A 21,956-nucleotide genomic window follows, 5' to 3' on the forward strand; every position below is an offset into this window, starting at 1 on the left:
TCTGGTTTAATGCTGAGGACAAATAAAGGAGGATTGTCTTCATTTCAACAGCTGGAAACAGAGAGGTGCCTCCGCTTCTCCCTCTGAGGCCCAAAATGCAGGCAGACCCTCTCTCTCAGCTCCCCCCACCCCCCCAAGCATCTCTATGTGCCCTTTGTCTCCCACCCCCCTGCTGAACAGGGATGGGAGTGGTTTGTGTTGGGGCTGATGGCACATTAAGGCGTGTCTGGTTAATTAGCAGTTAATTACAGCGCCATCAATCACACGTGACATGATATACTGCTCCCTTGACAGCAGTCTATTTTTTTTTTAACTCAGACATCTGTGCACAGAATCTGGGATGTACAGGATACACAAAGAAAAGGCTGGGTCAGATGCCTGAAGAGGAGTGTCCAACTGGAAACGCATTTTAGCAGGCCTGGGTACAGTGTTCTCACCATTATTGTGGTCCTTTTGTTCATACTTGACTTTATGTGAGCACATGCTCCCAGCCGTGAGCTTCATGTTTGCTAAATCTCCATTTAATCCCCCTTACTTTCATTATTTACCATGCCTACCTTCCGTTCTTTGTGTGTGTCGGATAACCTTCTGCCATGCAGCTTAGCTGTTTGCGCAATGTATTTGTATGTTTGTTTATCTTTGTTTACCATAAAATCCCTGGGGCTCTTTGCCATCCTTTCCACAGTGGCTTTGTGGGACTGGCTTAGCATTATTTACGGACAGCTGTGTCATCCAGGCTTGCTGTTCCGCTGCTACTCTGAGACCAGACCACACCGGTAGGTTAACCAAAGGTTTTCTGTAGCACCGCCATGTAAACCTCTAATCTAAAAACTCAGTGCTGGGTGTTCTATCACTGGAACTCCTTAATACTGGAACACCATAACAACTCAAAAATAATATGAGTGGAAACTTTGAAATTTGAACAACAAAAGCAGGCAGCAGAGTTTCTCCGATTGACAGATTCTGGAATTCCTGAGTGCTGTAATTCTAAAACGCATAAGCTTGACATTCTTTTAGGTTTTCATTTCTTCTTATTTATTTCTTTAGACTAGGATTTGCTGCTACATCTCAGGCATAAATTTAGTCTTAAAATTGTAGTCGGTTTTGTACCATTTTTATGTTTCTGCTGTTCATTGTGTTATAAAAAAAAAAACTTGTCATTATACGAATATTAGTCTCCCATTGTTAATTAGACATTCTTTTATATACAGCTTATATCGACACTTGTTCCACTGAGATTTTTGGTACTCATGCTAATAATTCATGTACAGTGGCACTGACACAGTCAAATATATTCCATGAATATACATGTACATATACACGCATTATATCTGCATAACGAAGCCTAACATTACTGAATTATTCAATCATGCTTTAATAATGCAAGGCTTTGAAGCTCAAAGTCCAAAGCCAAGGAGAGGTACAGTTCTGCGCTTTCAAATGTAGGCCCTGACCTCGCTAATGAGCTGCCTGAAGCACTGTTAGACCCTTATCCCCAACACACACACACACACACACACAGAACCAAAAACACTGAGCCTGACTTCTGCAAAGCCGTGACATCTGTCTGTCCACAAATGTAGATCCTGCTCTCCACTAAGCCTTTATTAAACAGTCCTGAGTAATTCTGAAGGATTACTCCATAATGTACACAATCGAGCCACAGTGCAGCTGAGAACCAGATAATGCTTTTTCTCACACTTAGCATGCTCCACTTGCAGCTAATGCTTACAGTTCTATGCTTTCCATCTCTCCATATCCACCAATGTGATGGTGTGGTGACATTAGAATACCCCTGGAGCTCCAGGGACACTGCTATGGCATGCTGGTACCATGATTATTTACTATGCCCTTTCCACTCCTCCTTCTCTCTGTTCTCCAGCATTTCATCATTTGGAGAGGGCAGGGGGGGACTGAGGATCTACATGCTGGTACAGGTGTGTGGAAACTGGTGTAAAGTTGATGGAACGCTGACAGAACGTATAAATGTTTATCTTCATAAGGCATCTTGTTGATATAGCAGTGACATCAAGCAACCACTCAGAAGGCAGTAATTTCATTTTAATTTTTATGACGCCAACTGTCAACCCATCCAGAAATTGTTTTCAATGAATGGACATTTGGACCCACCAAAATGGCAAAGCTGCTACAAGCTGGTCCAAGTAATCAGTCAAAAAGCTGTTGATTTGACCCTCTATTTGTAGAAGACATAGTGTGTAATCAGAGGGCTTAATCTAGCTACATGTCACTTTATTCCTTCAAAGAAGACCTGTGCATGTCTGCCATGGCATCTGTCAGCAGGACTCCTGGTTGAAGATGTAGGGTATCATGAGACGCAGCAAGCAGTCTCAAATACACATTTTCTACCAATCACTCAACCTAACCTGATTAGGTATTTTCTGTAGGTTTATTTCCATGGAAATCACATCCTTTCAGAGTTGTTCTCATTCATATAACAATGAAAAATTGACATTGACCTGACATTTGTATGTATTTGTATGCAACACTGGACGAAAGCCATAATCATTTTATTTGACTAAAACAAAGATTGTGTCCATGAACTATATCTACATATTGCACACAATTATCTCCACAAATTCCACATCAAATAAAGCATAACCACTAGTCATTTTTCAATAGTTGCAAAAGAACCACCCGTTAATGCATGTGACAGTGTTCTCTCTCTTTCTCTGAGACTTACGCTCAAAGGGACACGATGGCCCAGATTAAATCTAACTGCAATGCGCTCTGTCCTTCACTCCTACACTTAAGTACTTATCTGCCTTCTCATTACCTTTTCTCTTATTACACATCAAAAGCATGGCAATAACGGCAGAAATAATTGAAATAAAATGAATATAAGAGAAAGTACAACCTGCTTTATCTCATTACCCAAACATGTTGCAGTTGGACAGAGTTTTGGATCTGTAGAACTATTGATGTAAGCCACATCACAAAGTGAAGCCACCATAATACCTCTGGCACGGCGTTTGATGAACTGTATTGCACAATAAGGCACTTCATTCTATCACATGTCCAAGGCATAACAGAACAAACACAGGATTATACAAAATGACCACAGGTAACAATCTGAAAATGTGTGTGAATGTTCTATTTTTGTTGAATATTATTGTAGTTGGTGGTTTAAATAAACAAAATCATACCAGCATGGTCCCACCAGGCAGAGAACTGATGATAGTAGAATGCAGAGCTATAGCACAGCTATGATTTTAGCACTGGTTAAACACTGGCAAGGACACAGGTGAATCACACAAATATACACACATAATGCGATATTTACAATGGAAATACATACTTAATGCAATTCTTGTGACACTGAGTCAATCAAAAGTTTTTAAAATTAACTAGATTATTAAGTATCATACTGCATTTTGTGACACTATTAGACTTAGTGCAATAGATTTGTCTTTAACACAATGCATTTGAAATGAAGCAAGTTATTCATATTTTTTTCTTCATCCTTACATGTATCCTTTGTTCATATTCGTAAGTTTCAAGAGTTCACAGGCATCTACTGATTTCATGGGATCCGCCACGATGCTCATTTGGGCATGCTATCAAGATTTTAACTTGAATGGATACACTTCTATTGTGCTGGAAGTCGCTCTGGATAAGAGCGTCTGCTAAATGCATGTGATGTAATGATTTTTATCATTACCCTGCACAAAATGACCAGCTATTACACCTCATTCATTAACTTACCTAGATTATAAATCTCATTTAAAAGCAATAAGAAATGTGGAATGAGAAATTGCTCAATGATACTCATGTCTTTCTGCAAGTGTCCTATACTTACGAAAAGCGAAGTTGTAATAGAAGATACAGTAACGTACAAAATGTACAAAATTCTGTAAAAGCATTCAGGGTTTTTCTTTGTTTCATATTTGATGTTGTCATGATTTATCCCTGAACACGTTGCTCTTGATAACTGCAGAATCCAACACGATGACGTGTCATTTAAACAGACATTCCGATTCCACCTTTCATAAATTAATCATCATCATCATGATCGTCGTCATCATCGTCGTCGTCATCATCGTGGCCGTCGTCGTTGTCATCATCGTTGTCATCATCGTCATCAACATCATCGTCATCATCTTCGGTGTTGACCTTTCCGGACAGAACGTCCTCGATCCAGTCCTCCAGCTCCTCTGCAGTGGGTAGGTCTTCATCATCCGGTATGGGCAGCCATATGCTGTCCGCCTAGCAGACAGAGGTCATCCCGCGATCAAGGGTCACAAAAGGGCCACATCCTGGTGACATCACTTACATTGTAATGAGTGTAAGGCTGAACTGACTGATCTCCAGTAAGCTGTCCCCTTATGTAACATGAGAGTGGAGCGTAGTGTGGCATAGTGGTAAGGTGCAGGGCTCTGGTTTCTGGTTTGATTCCCTGCTAAGACACTACTGCTCTGCCCTTGGGCAATGTACTTAACCTATAACTGCCTCCGTAAATATCCAGCTGTATAAATGAGAAATGTAAAAATTGTGTAAGTCGCTCTGGATAAGAGGGTCTGCTAAATGCCGGCAGTGTAATGTAATGAGTCTTGTGTTTAGACTTACGTCTGTCACATTCACCACTCCGATCTGAGGCTTGAAGAGGTCAACCTTGAAGGTCTTCTCCCAGTAGGTCGTCAGCTGAATGAGAGAGACAAACATAAAAGGCCTCCATGAATACACATCACTGCAGCAAACGGTTACACTTCATTTGCAAGCGTAAAGAAAGGAACACCTTTAAAACAGAGTTCTTTTCCGGTTCACGACTCCTTTTTAAATTGAAAGGAATACTGGTGATGAGTAGCTCTTCATAAAAATGTCAATTTTATTAGTCATGAAAAACAGGACCGTTCAGGTTCAGGGCCCTCATCAGATTATCGGTGATATCTCTTTCTCCTCTACTGTAGGTCACCTGCTGCTGCTGCTACTTGAGCAACAAGGCAACTCTAATGTAGTGTGGTACTCTAATGTAGAGTGGTACTCAGTGCTGTGGTCGCACAGTCAATGCTTTGAGGAGCAGACAGTAAGAAATGTGAAAAGAGCAAGCGTGCTCACAGCGCCCCGGATCTCTCGCTCACCAGCGGGAAGTCGTCTGGGTCGATCCACACGATGCTCAGGTCCGGGTTGTGGGTGTTGTCTCTCGCCACCTCCTTCAGGATCTCCAGGAACTCAAAACCATCTGCAAATCACATTTCTGCATGTTCTACACTTTAGACAGCTTCCAAGGATCACACGGATGCTGCTCTTGAGGAAGACTCCACAACATGGTCACGCCCCTGCTTAAGATAAGACTTACCGGGGTCTTCCTCTTCAGCAAAAGCTACAATATGGATTCCGTCCATGTCGTCTTCCTGGGGGTGTAAGGTTGAGAGGCCGTTCAAGGCGTTGGGCAGGTTAAAGTGGATCCACTTACAGCAGGTTTACAAAGTTTCCAAAATGTTTAACCCATCGTCCTACACAGTACAGCATTAGCCTAATTATTACTTTCCCCAAAGGCCTTTTTCAGTGCAAAGGCAGCCCCTTCTGTATGGCCATTTGTCCTTTTTGACTGAATAAAACAAGGAAAAAAGAGGAACAGAAGAGGGAACAGCTCACCCATGTCTCGAACATATCTTCAGCACGAAGCTTTCGCAGTGTTGGCCTGAGAAATACAAAGCACTTCATTTAAAGCATAGCGGCAGACAAATCACATTACATTACGTTACACCATCATTAAGTTACTTGACAGACACACCTATCCAGAGTGACTTCCATAGCAAAGCTACAAAAGTGTCTATAATAAGACTATGCAAATAAGGGTCCATAATAAAAACACAGGATCACAAAAGAATGGCTTCCAAGTAGCTCAGTCAGCAAGGTGCTCATCTTGAGAAGAAGATGTCATCGCAGATGTCATCTGCGAACAATGACCAAGAAGCCAAAGCAGTGGGACAAACTGCCTTAGCTCCACCAGGGATAGGAGTGTTTAAGTCAGCAAGAGTCTCCTCGACTCACCGCTCTCAAGCATGGTGCGATTCATCAGCCACCTGCAATTTGCATGGATGACGTCATTGGGGTAGTGCCTATCCTCCAATGAGCACCCACTCCACTGCAGTGCACTATGTCATCTGTAGTGTGAAACACAGCCATTGGCTGCGTGCCAGTGTCTTGGAGGATTGCTTTCATCTTACTTCAGTGATGATACACAGTTGTCATGGTGAGAGTTGTCACTGGGAATTTCAACAGACAGATGTGTGCGATACGGAGTTCAAAGGTAATTGTACAAAATTTATATCCTGACTGGGATCAAGAAATTGTTATGTCTAATGCATAATACACTGATACCTGGTGTATCAGTGACACCAAGTCTGCATATTAGTTGCCTTCAAGAAGTGACAGAGTCTAAGACTGAGTTCCTGGCTCAAAATAACACCCATGAATGTATTTTCACTGTGTACATGTTTTGATGCTGAGATTCCAGGAGGTATGACGGTATTACCTTCTGTGAGTTCTCACGAAATCCACTATATCCTCCTCCAGATGAGGCTTGCTGGGAATGGTCACAGGGTCATCCATGAAGGGCTCGTAGAAGTCCACCTCATTCATCTTCAGGGTGAGCTGTTTAGCTACCTACAGCATGAGGGAAAAGATTTGGCTCAGCACACAGAGAACAGCTAAATTCAATATGAGGCATTCTAGGGGACCTGGCAACAGAAATAATATCCTGTCTTTCATTCTAAAAGAATTAAAATGAGCAAATGTTTAAAAAAAATGGTCTTCCTTTGTCTTGTCAGTTACTGTTGCACTAAGGACTGCTACTCACAGCCTTGTCGAAGGTGGCAAAAAACTTGATATAGGGCTGGAAGTGTTCTGCTGCCTCCTGAAAGGCCCTGAAGTCTGAGAGGGGAGAGAGAGGGGGAGGCAAGAGAGAAAGAGGAGGTAGAAAGGAGGGAGATTTCATTTTCATTTTCATTCAGGTTCCTCTGTGGAAATCTGTGAGACTTGGAAATTAGACGCGGTCAGGGGCGAGACCGCTTGAATATGCCATTTGAATTTCAAGCGAGAGCATTATAGCCCCTCTTACAGCCAAAATACAACCAGCTCCTCTTAAGAAATTTAATCACAATCACAGGAGCATAGTTTCCTAAGATGATGCCACTCTCACCTACTTTCTCCCAGAAATATAACAGAAAAGTCACGGGGTGGAGTGAAGCTTTGTGTGGCAAGGCAATGCATTTATTAAAGTACTGCTGCTATCGTTCTGTTAGGCCCTGTGCAGCTGGATGCCATTCAGGAATGCTGCTGTTACATGTAGAGAGATGGGAGCTGAGGCAGCTGAGCTCTGACTCTTGTGCTGTGACAGACTAACAAAATACGCTAGGATCACTTTCAGAGTTGCGGTTTGCTACCGTACTGGTGCCTGATGCCATTTGAGGGACAAGCATCATGTTTCCTGATGAGGAGCTGGACAGGGCTTCAGGAGGGACTAAAGACGCCCCTGCAGTTCTGTCAGGGGGGTTAATTCAGACCTCATTATTTATCTCGCTGGAGGAGCAGCGCTCGGTCCCCTGGCTCATTTTCGAGCCTCACTCACGCTCCGAGTCCTCGCTCTTGAAATAGCCGATGAGCCTAATGTCCTCGTCCATGCGGTAGAAGGCGCGGAGCTCCAGGGAGTTGCTTATGAGCTCCACGGGGTCCTCCAGCAGCTGGGGAAGGGAAACAGTGCAGCGCCGTCACTCCGAAGGGAGGAACACTTTACACATTTTTGTGCCTCGGAGATTCTTAGCAATAGGTTCCAGCACTGCCCTTGTTGGTGTGCTAGCTATGGATGTTGGCTCTTTGGCCATGCCCATTCATGAATATTCATAAAGAGACAACGATACAGAAAAACAATTTAGCTTCATAAATGGCAGAGACAATTTTCAATATTGGGCATATGGAGCTGATTGTAAGACTCTTCAATTTTATTTTTTATCACTTGCTTATTAACACTTACTTCTGGAAAAAGAACTTATCTAGAGAACCAACAGAGGAAAAATCAGCTAATTACTGTGCAAAAGAGGACGTTATAACATGTCCTGTATCAAACTGACACTCATCAACAGTGAAGCAACCCCCTTCTACACATTACAGAACAGAAAAAGGGGGGAGTGAAAATACTGACAAACATACGCCCAACCCTCCTCCCACATGGTCCGTCACCCCAATTGATGATGAAATGATGAAACGGTAAGTGTCTGACATGAAAGGCAAGAAATGTCAGCCCATTTCACATATTCCAAAACGAACACTCCTCCCTGCAAACCCCAGAACCCCCAAACCCCCAAAACCCCCAAACTCACATCCAGCAGGAACTCCACCAGCGTGTCTGCGGAGAGCTCTCCGTCGAACTCGATCACGCGTTCGTGCTTGAAGACATACACGCTGCCCTCCTCCTCGAGACCTGAGGAATCAAATTGAGCCTCTCAGGGTGCATTGGGGCTCTCACAAGATGGTGATGAGGAGTCAGTTAACACAGTCAAGCTTCAAAGGGCAACCGTTTACACTTATTTTATGTCTATGAAGTACATAAAACATATAATGTTTAGATTCCATGCTATTCAAAGATTAGCTGTTGCTGTTGTAGGAATGTGATTGTTTTGCTTCTAAAAAGACCTAAAAAGGCACATAGTGTGTGAGTATCTTTTTTGATTTGCTATAGTATGCATTTAAGAAAAGGTTTTGTCCATAATAGGGCTCTGCTGTGATGTTGATTCCTGGCCTTACCCAGTTTTTTGGCAACCTTGGCATCTTTGTGCGAGTCCACCATTCCAAAGCCAATGTCCTTGTCCTCCAGGACCTGTGCAGCCAGCTGAGCATAAGAAAGAGACAAAACCATTCAGAATCCAGCCCTCACACACTAATACACAACATTGTGACAACCTAACCGTAATGCTAGAGGAGCGTTGTTTTGACTCGATTTTGACTGGAAGGTTTGCAGATTTTAATCCCAGCTGGACCCTTCCTGCTGTACCGTGAATTACTCCAGTAAATATTCAGCTGTCTAATCAGATGTAAAGTTTGTCACGCAAGTTATGCAAGACAGGCTGGATGAGGGTGTCCACAAATAAACAAATGAAAGGTTGCCAACGGGTAGGCTGATGAGCTCCAGGAAATAACTCATCTTTCAATCTGAGGACAGCAGCTGGTGCCTTGCTTTATGCCTCTGGATCAGGACGTGTGTTCAATTTAGCTTCATATCAATTACTGTAAGCACTCCGAGCACCGGGGTCTGTAACAGTTCCCGGCTTTCTGCAGAGCTGGAAGCTCCACTTTGACTTTTTCGGTTTCTCTCCCTGACATCTCGCATTTGGCATTTGGCAACTCCGGCGCAAGCTGTCTTCACTAATAAAGCTCTGATTAGAAAAACACTGGAAGGGAATACCCAGTGCAGCAAATGCCGGCTGAATGAATTTGGTTTCATTTTCCTCTGCGGGCGGCGGCATTGTTTGTCTCTCAGAGAACACATGTAGGCAAAGAGAACTCAGCTTGTTGGCAAACATTTCATACACATACATTATGTGCAATGAGATTGCTGAAAGCTCACTCTATTGGTAGGAAATGTTGTTCACAGAAAGTAAATTCAGACTGATGTTATTCCACAGGAATACAAAATGGAAGAGAATGCAATGAACATCAATTTACATAAAACCTGAAGCTATCTTTCAAAGCAAACATTCTTTTTTTACTGAGATTAGCTAAATTCTTTGCTAAGTCATTTTGTATGGCCAAATATTTCAAATGAAAAGACTGAAGAAATATTAACTCTCCCTAAAATATAATTTCTATAATCTGACCGAGGCTGCATCCAATGGGGACCTGAAGGTGAAATCTTCGATCCTTTACTGATCATTTATTGAAAATCTTATGCAATTAGAACTCCCTGTAGGCAGAACCACACCCACACATAATTGGGTCAGGTTTATTCATTTCAAATCAGTGGGTGAGTCAAAGTTTATGACTTGCTTCCAGGCTCGATGTGAAGAGGACATTCTGTAATCAAGTCAGATACTTTCTGTCAGCATAAAGACAAAACGAATCCTGATCGCTGGACTGAGTGGAGGTAAAGTGGCGATAGGGGAAACTGGGACGGTTGTACATTTCTTTAGAAGCTATCTGTTCTATGTTCTATGAATAGACTCAGAGCGCTATTCCCTTTATGATGTCAATAGAGAGAATAGACCTGTCCGTCAAGCTCTGACAAATGATTAGAGCACTGAGTATGAGAATAATCCCCTCGTGTGTTTTTCAAAAAAAGAAGAAGGGAAAAGTAAAGATTTAGCAAAGTGCAATGTACTGTATCTAGCATTCAGGCGATGGAGGGAGTGAGGGAAGGAGTAAATGTGGAGAGTCATTATCAAGGATCGGTGAGTGGAAGGGCGAATGTAACAATGAACAACATTCAGTTGCAATCTCTGATTAAATTTCCTCTGGATTGCAGACTCCATGTATTGTATTCTTGTCACCAGCACTCTGCATCATATCTATGATACCGCTGAACCTTCAAATGTGGGAGAGCATCAGGTTGGCCCATGGGAGGGTGAGAGTGCAAGAGCAGGTGAGGGGCAGCTTCATGCTCGGTGCATGTTGCTTGTGGTGTCAGCGAGACATCTGAACTATCCCTCCTTAGACCACAGAAACAGCAGAGAGGCCTTCCCCTCCACTCCACATGACCAGTACGATACAACGCCGCAATTGTCCTTACACATACGCATGTGACTGATTCCTGTGTAAACTCGCTTTTTATTCATTCAGAGAAAATGCTGTCCCCAAAATATGAGTCACAGACAGAAAAACTGTACTCAATCCCACTCGATCAAAGACATACAGTACATATTAGTCAGCTCCAGGATTTTCAAATCTGCAGGGAAAAACCACTCTGACTTTGATGAGGATTTGTATTTCCACCACAAATAAGAATGAGAATTTGATTACTTGATTATGCGCAATGCTCATTATATTGACAGTCCAATGAGGGGGATGTCCCTTATGAGGGATTATCAAGTCTTACTGTATTGTGCTGGACTGATTTCACTCACTGCAGAATGAAGGAATAAGCCGATTGTTCTTATATTATCTGGCGGTATGAAATTTCACTAATGGAGATGGTTTAACTTGATTGAATCTCCTGACAGACAGTGGGAAAGGACTGAATGATGGGCAGAATAAGCAGAATAACCCTGACTGCCCCAATTCTGACCTCACAAGCGGGAAAAGGTTCAGTTCTCTGAACTGAAACTAAAAATGTCTCACTTTAAATATTTCTCCAGTTTACAGGTATTCATCAACAAGAGTAAGAAGATAAACACCTTCCATATCAAAAATAAATGACGGCAATAGCTCCCACTAGAGAGTCGTACTCTGTGAACCTGCCCTTATACCTGTGGTACAGATAAATGTGTCATGCCTGTTTATGAAGGCGCCACAGAGAACATGTGGTTGACACACTAAGTGTAAATCATTGAAGGTAAATGAATATATATGAAAAGAAAAGCCTGCAGCAGAGTCTCACAGTCACTGGCTGCTAAAGTCTGACCTTGGGAATGAAAGTCACTGTGACGTCTCTGTACATGCAATGCAATAAGCACTTAAACAGGAGATCGTGTATGCTGGATTATGCTTTAAATCAGGACCGTGTGTTTGGGTTGAGGACACCTGACTGTAGGGATATAAGTCCGCTCCAAGTGGGAAGCTGCACCGTTATTCCAGTCCTGCATTTGCTCATGAGCTGTACCCTAGCAATGTTATGAGAACATTTTGCATTAACTGGCACCAGATCTGTGTAAGTGGCTTCTCTGAAGTCTATGGTTTTTTCTCATGGTGTGTACTATTACAGGGGATAGAAAAGTCATACGGCATAGAAATGATACACTACATGAACAGACTATGATAGACTGATTTTTAATAATTCAGGGAAATAACTATATGTATCTCCCCCTCCTCTGGACCCTAATTGCTAGCCCATACCTGCCCCCACTCCCACCTTTCCCACCCCTGCTCCTTCCTCTACTCCTGTATCTGCCCCTAAACTTTCTTCTCCTGCATCTTCTCCTAAACATACTCCTCTTGCCACTACCCTCCTCCTACAGTGCCAGGCAAAAGTTTGGACAAACCTGATTAAGATAATGGGAAACATACACTCAAAGACATGTTGATCTAAAGACTAATGATTAAGTGTCTGAAATTTGTTCCTTAGACAAATATAAATAGTGAAGTCAATGCCTATGTATGAATTTCTCTCCAAAAAAATTAATTTTACAAAATATTTTTTGGGCTACTTGAACCTACTTTCTACTGAATCTAAAATAAGATAGTTTTGATTTGTTTAACACTTTTTTGGTCACTGCATAATTCCATTTGTGCTATTTCATAGTTCTGATGTCATTTTCATAAAGTGGAAAATAGTGAAAAAGAAAAACCTTTCTATGAGTAGGTGTGTCCAAACTTTTGACAGGTACTGTATATCTGACCTACTCCTACCTCTCCTGCCTTTGCCCCTGCCTCTCCTGCTATATCTGCCCCTGCTCCTACCTCCTCTGCCCTGACCCTACTCCCTCTCCCATACCTGCCCTTACCCACACCTTTCCAGCCCCCTGCCCCCTCAGTCCCGCCCTTACCTCCAGCACCAGCTCCGTCATGTGATACTGCTTCTGCAGCTCGGCGTCGGAGGACAGGGGCTCGTGATACAGCAGGCACAGCATGTTGTACCTCTTCAGCGCCTTCTTGTAGTTGCGCTCGTTGATGTGGATCACCCGGTCCTTGCCGTCGAAGCTGGGAAACTCCAGTCCCTCCTCGGCGCGGACGGGGGAGGCCAGGTACGCGCAAGCCAGGACGGACAGCAGGAGGGCCTTCATGTTCTCCCTCTCCACGAGCAACAGGAGGGGTAAAACCCAAAATGGAGGAGGAGGAGGGGGGAGCTAGCCCCGTGAGGATGCTGTGCTGCTGGACGAGTCAACAGGAAAATGGACACTTGCAGGTACAAGGAGATTTAAAACTAAACAGCAGCAGCTAGCTCTGGACTTTTTCCTAGACTTTTTTCTGTTTTTTCCAATTCTGCTAACTGTCTCTCCCTTTTGCTCTCTCTCTCTCTCTCTCTCTCTCTCTTCCCCTTTTCCTTGCTTTGGCCGTGACAAGGAGAAAAGACAAAAATGACAGACTGGGATCAGGATGTGAGGAGCTTTGGCGCTGGATACCTTACATAGCGGTGTCTCTCTCCCCTGCCATTTCAGGACCATTTTTAGGAAGCTAGCTGTACTGGGATAAAAATAACTCCGGAGCTGCTGAAAAAGAGGACAGAGAAGAAAACCATCAGGGACTTGTTCTGCCTCTTTGTCAGTGTCTGATGTGACAATCACTCTCTTAAGATTCATCACAAGAAACAAATGAGGTTTCGAGCGATTTGAGGCTAGGAAAGGCTGCTGTCAATGAATCAATCTGATCCCTCCGTAGGAGAAACCTGCGGTGAAGGGAAGTGTCTCATTGAAGACTCCATGTCATATTTAAAACTATTCTCTGGTGCTCCTCCATAATGCCATTGTAAATGTTTTATGGAGTAATGCTTGTTAGCATATTATCATTACTATCATGACGGCATCACTCAGGGCAACTTACATAGCTCAGATTCTACATTTCATCCTTTCTACTTTAACAATTTATTGAAGCAAGTCAAGTTAAGCACCCTGATCAAGCAGTGCCCAACCAGCAGATTTGAACCTGCAACCCTGTTAGTGTCACAGCAAACTACGCCAGCTGTATGACTATGGCTGGCACAGTTACACGTCAATACCCATGCAAAGAAAGCCACAGGTCATTGTCCTCAACCTGAGGCTGTGATAAACTCAAACAAGTTTGAGTGTTATTGTGGTGGAAGGTAAACTGTACATTGACCCCGATGTTGTGTAACTGAAGCTGGTGAAAGGAGGAAATTATGTGCAGTCCATTGAGGCTTGCTGGGTAACAGAGCCCTGTTGTACCAACACCTCCCAGCTATCAGGCCCGTTAGGTCAACAAACAAAGCTTGCAGCTAACAGGTCTACATCCAGACCACATAGCTAACAGACAGTATACTAGATATTGAGGAGAGTCAACACCAGGGTCAAGGGGAGCTACTCCTACAGTACTTCCCACTCTCTCTCTCTATCTCTCTCTCTCTCTTTTCCCTCCCTCTGTTCCCATCTCAGCCTGTCACCCCCTGTTTATGACCAACATCTGAGTGCCTTCACCTTTCCCTCCTTTTACCCATAGCACTTTGAACAAACAACACCACAATTTACAAAACGATTTTATTTATGACTTTCATTACTCTGCTCAAAACCTGACTGTTTTCACTGCTTGTGTGAGTGTGTGCAGCTCACTACAGCTCTGCTGTTCAAAAAAAAAAACCTAGCTGACATTCAGAAAGGTTGAGTGGTTGAGAGTGCAGACACTGTAAATAGATTTCTCATCAGGGACTAACTGGGCATACAGTAGTAATTAGCGGCTTAATTAGAATGTGAAGATACAGTAATTGTAGAAGCTGTGACATCCCATGCAGCCTGACCCTGGAACCCTGGCCAAGATCTCTGACCTTTGGGGTTCTTTACTGTGCTCTAACAAACACTACAACAGCTGCATCCATATATGATTGTTGTCTAGGTAGGTACTATTGCAAAGTCAGACAATTAAACAGATGTCTAACGCATGCACCTGCTTTGTCTTCTAGCCAGTTGACTCTATGCGTTTACAAATGTATGACTTGCGCATTTACTTACAGATAATAAATCATTCATTTTATCGGTAACTAAAACACCTAATCACATTTTAATGACGTTTAACTGACTTACATGAAAAAATCATCACTCGAGGTGCTCATCACGACCTCATTATGTACGAAATGAGAGCAAATAACAGTGAACCATGAACGATGTGTTGCGCGTCTTTCGTGGAAATTACGGTAACATCTCTGCCTGCGGAGGAAAACTTTTCAGACCTTACTAGGAGCTTACCGAGCACTCGGTCGGAACTACCTTGCTTCATGGTCTGGTAAAAAAAAAAAAAATGGAAGCGTTATGGCTACTGTTACCTATTTTTACTCTACATTTTTGTGGGGTAGATTTCAGCACAGCGGAAAAAGGTAATATCCTGCGGATGAGGTCGTCATAAAAGACTTCTCCGTTCTGAGCGTTCATCAGATTGCGATGCATTGAATTGCGTGGCCACAGCGTTTAGCCCTAATTACTGCCCATTCATTAAAACGGTTAACTAGCTAGCTTCATCATGATTCACGTATGCGGTGGTTGGATGCAATCCATTTATTCAGCAGCCAGCAGAACAGTTTTCAAAATAGCTAGCTATGTAATCTAAAAGTGACCGCGATTCATCACAGCATTCTTTTGGGGGAGAAAATCGACAGAATTTTGGGGGTCACTGAAAAGGTAATAGTTTGTTAGATAAACTTCTGAACTGTCTTAAAAACAACAACCGAAGACTAAAAAAGTGGAAAATTTCACTTTTGAGCTTTTTGGAGGTTAGACCTGGTGTTCAAATGTCCGATTCATCATTGACAGAGACGCGAGAAACACCGGTTAAAACCCACAATGGATGCCTTTCGTGGAAGGGCTCTTTTGGAATGTTTATTAATTTCACTTAGCGACCTCCTCCGCGTCCTTTCTTATGCTGTACTACTATGAATAGTTCTGAAGGACGAAATATTTACATTAAAATGGTTCATTGTAATTATACTTTATTTTGACCTGGATGTTGGATCTGGACAGGGCCATCATTCACAGGGTTCTGTTCTCCTTTTGAGATCGTGAGCACTAGAGTAGTTCAGAGGGGCCTGATTCCGTTCTGAATGAATACAAAGCGTTTCTGTCTTGTCAGGAGGAAGATGGGAAAAGTACCTCAGCAAGATCACTGAAGCCACCCGGACCTATAGACCTTGTAGCTCACACAACTGCAGCTGCCATCTCAGGTAACAGACAAGGAACAAACAAACACCCACTTTATCGTTCAATGCCAGGCACCTGTCATTAGCATATCCCTTTAATATGACTTCAGAGGTATTTCATTCTTGGAGGTACTGGGCAACATGATCAAGTGGCACCAATACAGCCGCTCTCATCTTGAGGGTCAACAGGCTCTCTGAAGTCTCACTTGGTCCCAGGTGCGTCACAGTGAGCTTGTGCTCATAAGTATTGATGGATCCATTGTGCTACCCAATTAAGGAAGAAAATCAATCTGCTGGCCAGGCAAGAAGTAAGTGAGAGCCCAGAAGGAATGAGATGCAGAGAGAGGCCTCTGTAGTCAGGCTGGCTGCAGCAGAAATTGGACACTGCCACAGCCAAAGCCTCACAAAGGAAATACACATAAGCACACATGCGTAGATATCACAAATCATTTTCCATGCCCAAAGAGTATATCTTTTAAAAATCCGTGTTTAGAGTATCCACTTCTGTTCTGTTTTGTGCTGGGAGTCGCTCTGGATGAGAGCTAAATGAATGTAATGTAATATCTTTAAAGGAAAGATGAAGGGAGAGATTTCCTCGTGGTTTAGGTGACGTCTTTCTCCACACAACGTCTGTCCGTCTCTGTTGTCTCAGGGTCTTGGAGGATGACCTGAAGCCGTTCCGGGCTGCCGGGGTGTCAGAGGAGCTGATGGGGGACACGGTGCGCCGAAGCGTGGGGACGCACTACCAGATCATCGGGCACAAGCTGTACCGAGAGCAGAACTGCATGTTCCCCTCACGGTGAGAGGATGGCCCACTACTTTCAGCCCATCCACACACGATAAGCACATTGAGAATCTGCATGTAGTTTTGTGCAGCTTGATGTCCTCAAACTGTAATGGAAAAACGCAGAGCATGTGACCCAAAGGTTGCTGGTTCGATTCCCTGGTTGGGCACTGCTATTGTATCATTGATCAAGGTGCTTAACCCAGATTGCCTCAATAAATAACCAGCTTTATAAATGGATTAAATGTATGCAACTATGTAAGTCACTCTGGGTAAGGGTGTCTGCTAAGCATATGTAACATACTCAGATACTGAATGCATGTGAATGGAATGTAATGTGGTCCATTTGCTGTTTGCCTTTCTTTCTACATAACGCTGCTCTGTTTCCGCTCTCTTTGTGGTGGTTAAGTGCTCCTTCGCCCCCTGTCCCTGTGTAACGCTGCTGTTTCGCTGTTTGTGTGCAGGTGCAGTGGGGTGGAGCACTTCATTCTGCAGGTGATTGACAGGTTGCCTGACATGGAGATGGTGATCAATGTGCGGGACTACCCCCAAGTGCCTCAATGGGTGCACCCAGCGCTGCCTGTCCTGTCCTTCAGCAAGGTCAGTTACCGCACACGCAAAAACACAAAAATGTGCAGTTAGTGTCTCTTTCATTCTGTCACACATGCTCAAACACTCTGTGTCACACATACATACGCTTAATCTCACTCTCTGTCATGTACAAATGTATCTCACACATACGCACGAACTTACTCTCTCTCTCACACACATGGATACACACATAAATGCGCTCTGTCTCTTTCTCTCGCTGTCTCTCTCTCATACACACACAAACACACTCTTACACACACTCACACTCATGAACATACACAAAAGTACTCTCAGCCAAACCTGCTCACTGGCACACTTTTGATTGTATCTTCACAGATTGGAACATGAGCACACAGTCTCTCTCTGTGACACATTCTCTCTCTGTCTTTGCTCACAGTAAGAACACATGCAGATCAACGCAGATGTCTATACCACGTAATCACAGATCGTCTGAGTTTGCATGCTTTTTCATGGTGTATGTTGCCCTCCATTAATGGAATATTATTGGTGCTAGAGTAAGTGTTCGGTGGAGTTGTTCAGAAGAGTGTAAACTGCTGTCTTGTGTGTACTGCCAGACCTCAGATTACCAGGACATCATGTACCCTGCCTGGACGTTTTGGGAGGGAGGCCCGGCGGTGTGGCCCATATATCCCACGGGACTGGGTCGCTGGGACCTCATGAGGGATGACCTGAAAAAGTAAGCCCCCTCCTCAATCCCCCACAGAAAGAAAGAGCCACAGATTGCGTCTTAAGTTACCACAATGTATAAAAATATATATCTCACTGAAAAGTGGTTTAGCATAAAAGAGGTATTCAATGGAATATGGGGGCGACATTAATTGGCCATCTATCTGTTCAGTCATGGTGGCAGAAGAAAGGCTGCTGCTTAGGATGTATGTATAGACAATTTAGTTATGAGCATACTGCTGAAGAGAGGTTAGTAACAAGTAAAGTGTGGTTTATTTACTTACAGTGTTACTTAGATAAGTGAAAAAAGGAGATATATATTCACAGTTCACAGAAGGCAGAAACAATTACATGATCACAAAAAGGTACATAAAAAGGTTAAGCTATTTTCCTGGGCTCCATCGCTTTATCCTTTCTTTAAGGTCCGCTGCGCTGTGGCCCTGGAAGAAGAAAGAGCCCAAAGGATTCTTCAGAGGCAGCAGGTTTGTATGTCTCTCCACCTTTGTGTACTCCCCTGAGCTTTGGAAAAGGTTAGAAGTGTCACCAAAGAGCAGCTGTACCCTAAAATGGCCTTGATCATGTGAAACCACTGCCTCATTTAGAGTGGGTAAACCAATGGAGCAGCTGCACAAGTTTAGTTTATTCTAGCAGTCATAGTGTAGATATGCAGACTTTGGTTCTTTGGACTAAGTAAACCACACATTACAGATGCAACCACACACAAGTAAACAGTCAGTTAAGGAATTTACATACTATAGTATATTGGGTCGACAGTGAATTTAAATAAATGCTGAGAATGGGTCAGCGTAGGCAATGACATTGGCTAAGTGCTGGGTTGACATTTGGTTGACGCTGGTTTTGTGTCTGGTTGATGTTGAGTTTATGTTAGTTTGGCAGTGAGTTGATGCTGCCGTTGTTTGATGGGCGTTGGGTTAGAGTGCGGTGGGCATTAGGTTAGCATCCGACCCCTTTCTCTGATCTTAGGACCAGCTCGGAGCGAGACCCCTTGATACTGCTGTCCAGGGAGTCCCCTGGTCTGGTGGATGCAGAGTACACCAAAAACCAAGCTTGGAAGTCTGAGAAGGTCAGTGTGGTGTCAGCATGCAGGACCAGGAAAGCCTGCCTCACGGGGGGTCTTCTGTTACCTCTAAACCTTGTTCGGTGGATGTCACCTTGCTGCATAAGTTCATTCAGTCCCTTCGTCTCTTATTACACAATCATCACAGTGTTCTCTTCCCACATGCTATCATCAACACCAGGCTGACACTGAAACTGGGGTGGTTGCCAGGGAATACCGGCAGGGGTCAAAACACCCTGAAGTCTGTCAGGTGGCCAGTTGTCGAGGTGAAGTGCTGAATGTGTGAATGGGTTCATGAAGAGATGCACATCTCTTTTTGCTGTTTTCTCCCGTCAGGACACGCTCGGGAAGCCCCCGGCCAAAGAGATCCCGCTCGTGGATCACTGTAAATACAAGTAAGAGAGCCTGCCCGTGATGAACCATCTCTCAAGTCTGTTTCGTTCACTGCCAGTGGCTTTCAGAAATACCAAGTTAAAACAGAAGAATAGTACATTATTCATACTTAACTTTATGTAAATTATAATGTTATTACAGGTAATATTTCTGTTAATCAGATTACAGTTCTGATGTAGCGTAATACATGTTTCTCAGTTGTTGTCCGGGAGACTCTGTGTATACTGGTAGCTGTTCCAGATGAGATATCAGTTCATTCATTTGGTTGTTTACCAGCCTTTATTTGCCACCTCAACTTGCTAATGTGCTGAACATATTTTCACATGAAATGTGTTGTTGGAAGTTTGCACTAATTAAAGGTAAAGATAAAATTTTAAAAAGTTGTTTGATCAAAAAATGATATAAATATGTGCCCACTGAACAAATTCAGTCTGAAGTGTTGAATTATTATAGGTTCTGTATGGAACAGGTAATTTAATTTTTAATCAGGCGGTGAATATGCATTTGTGTCACAGATTTTTTTAAGGTGTATGCTAACATAAATAATGTCAAGAAGTACCTGCTGTACTCATTCCTGTCTGTTAGCACAAACTCACCTCTAACAACTCACCTCTTTCACAAAGGACCGCAGATACCAATACAGTGGTGTCAGAAACATTTCCACTTGTCTTATTATGCACTGTCCTGTGTTTCAAAACAGCAATGCTGAATGCGAGTCGGATGTAAGATTATAGCTCTGCGAGGAGATCCTGCGTATCTTAGAGGAGTTTTGCATGCGTGTCATGTATCAAAAAGTAGTATGATGGCTTAGGCATATTCTGTAACACTTTCTACAGTTCCCCATCAAGTAACTGGAGTTCAGCTGCAGTGACTCCCTCCAGGGATTTGAATCCACAACCTTCAGGCGCACAGTCTTGCGCTTTAAATACGTCCCCTTTGTCCCTTACATCAGGTACCTCTTCAACTTCCGGGGTGTGGCGGCCAGTTTCCGCTTCAAGCACCTGTTTCTGTGTGGCTCGCTGGTCTTCCACGTGGGGGAGGAGTGGCTAGAGTTCTTCTACCCCCAGCTCCGGCCCTGGGTCCACTACATTCCTGTCAAACAGGACCTGTCCGACGTCAGGTAGGCTCACCTGTGCTGACCTCGGTCTGCTACTTCAACCAGACTTTACATTATATTACGTTATTGGCATTTAGCAGACTCTCTTATCCAGAGTGGCTTATATAGGTTACAGTTTTTTTTTTTTTACATGTTACCCTTTTATACAGCTGGATATTTACTGAGGCAATTCTGGGTTAAGTACCTTGCCCAAGGGCACAACAGCAGTGCCCCACGGGGAATCAAGCTCTGTTCGGAAATGAATGTGTTCGTCTGATGCCAGTTAATGTCACTTCTCTTGCCCTGAACACATTCTACCTAATTATGCAAGACCCTGACACTGTTAAGTTTTTAAAGAGCTCTCAGGTTGAAGGGCTTTGCCTTGCTGAAGGGATGCAGAATCCTACATGAGCTTTGAAGGTCAAAGTTCAAAAGGTTGCAACCCACCCACTACTCGACTGTCACATTCAATATAAGTTAGCTCCAATTACTCTGCATGAAAGGGGTCAGTCCCTGTGAATAAAGTACTATAGCAACCCTCAGGGAGCTTTCTACGTGTACAGTAGACTGCCCTACCTTCTCCAATTGCTTATAAATTTAGTTCTGGGTAAAACTGAACTAAATTCGCCGGTGTCTTGCATGTCCTCTATCAAACAGTCCGCTCTAAAGCGAGGGTCTTTTCAGGATCTCGCTCCCCCCCAGTTTAATTACCATGACGATGTGATTATCTGTCTCTCCAGGGAGCTGCTCCAGTTTGTGAAAGAAAATGATGGCGTTGTGCAGGAAGTGGCCAAGAGGTAATAGCGGCGAGGCACATATCCTGATCCGTTGCTTTCTCTTACCATTATTGCAATAGACTGATACAAAGCCAATGACATCAAATGTTTATCTGATTTAAGTCTTAATGTCCCATTAAAGTATGGAAATAGTTTTAGTTGTTGGTGTCAGTCCTAACTTTGTTAGGTTGTCTGTTTGTTACTTAGTACTGCTGAGACAGATGGGAGAAAGCAAACAGCTGTGACCTGCTCGCAGAGGGTGCTATGCATTTGTGCATTTGTCTACCTCACTGTGCAGAAATGACTAAGAAATACCGACAACCTGTGAGTCTGTGGGTTTGGAAGGCCTGAACATGGCCCTCATTTTCAGTTCAGAAAGCTGCCCTTTCCCTCCCATTCTCCAGGGGTCAGCAGTTCATTTTGGATCACCTTCGCATGGAGGACATTTCCTGTTACTGGGAGAAGTTACTGACTGAGTTTAGTGGACTGCTGAAGTACAAACCCAAGAAGAGGCCTGGCTACAACCAGATCATCCATAAGCCGGAGAAATGGGAGCTGTGACCCGGGCTCCCAAGACTGCAGAGCTC

At 43.5% G+C, this 21,956-nt stretch overlaps 2 protein-coding genes across 2 annotated transcripts; one reads left to right on the plus strand and one right to left on the minus strand.

Moving 5' to 3' along the window:
* Nucleotides 1-3,526: 3,526 nt before the first annotated feature.
* LOC118788934 (calsequestrin-2-like) lies at nucleotides 3,527-13,183 on the minus strand. The gene is made up of 11 exons (XM_036545150.1): nucleotides 12,654-13,183; nucleotides 8,764-8,848; nucleotides 8,340-8,440; nucleotides 7,592-7,703; nucleotides 6,821-6,894; nucleotides 6,497-6,627; nucleotides 5,614-5,659; nucleotides 5,315-5,369; nucleotides 5,097-5,197; nucleotides 4,585-4,659; nucleotides 3,527-4,224 (listed from the first exon to the last, which is right to left on the minus strand). Exons 1-11 carry the CDS (start codon nucleotides 12,888-12,890, stop codon nucleotides 4,012-4,014), a joined length of 1,230 nt encoding a protein of 409 aa, XP_036401043.1. The 5' UTR covers nucleotides 12,891-13,183; the 3' UTR covers nucleotides 3,527-4,011.
* A 1,855-nt stretch (nucleotides 13,184-15,038) lies between these two features.
* Nucleotides 15,039-21,943, plus strand: poglut1 (protein O-glucosyltransferase 1). The gene is made up of 11 exons (XM_036545591.1): nucleotides 15,039-15,148; nucleotides 15,898-15,988; nucleotides 16,617-16,763; nucleotides 17,213-17,348; nucleotides 17,915-18,036; nucleotides 18,449-18,508; nucleotides 19,011-19,110; nucleotides 19,441-19,499; nucleotides 20,450-20,617; nucleotides 21,334-21,390; nucleotides 21,774-21,943. The coding sequence occupies exons 1-11, from the start codon at nucleotides 15,073-15,075 to the stop codon at nucleotides 21,928-21,930; spliced, it is 1,173 nt and encodes a 390-aa protein (XP_036401484.1). The 5' UTR covers nucleotides 15,039-15,072; the 3' UTR covers nucleotides 21,931-21,943.
* Nucleotides 21,944-21,956: the final 13 nt, after the last annotated feature.

This window comes from Megalops cyprinoides, chromosome 14, assembly GCF_013368585.1.
Source record: "Megalops cyprinoides isolate fMegCyp1 chromosome 14, fMegCyp1.pri, whole genome shotgun sequence".
Lineage (NCBI taxonomy): Eukaryota > Metazoa > Chordata > Actinopteri > Elopiformes > Megalopidae > Megalops > Megalops cyprinoides.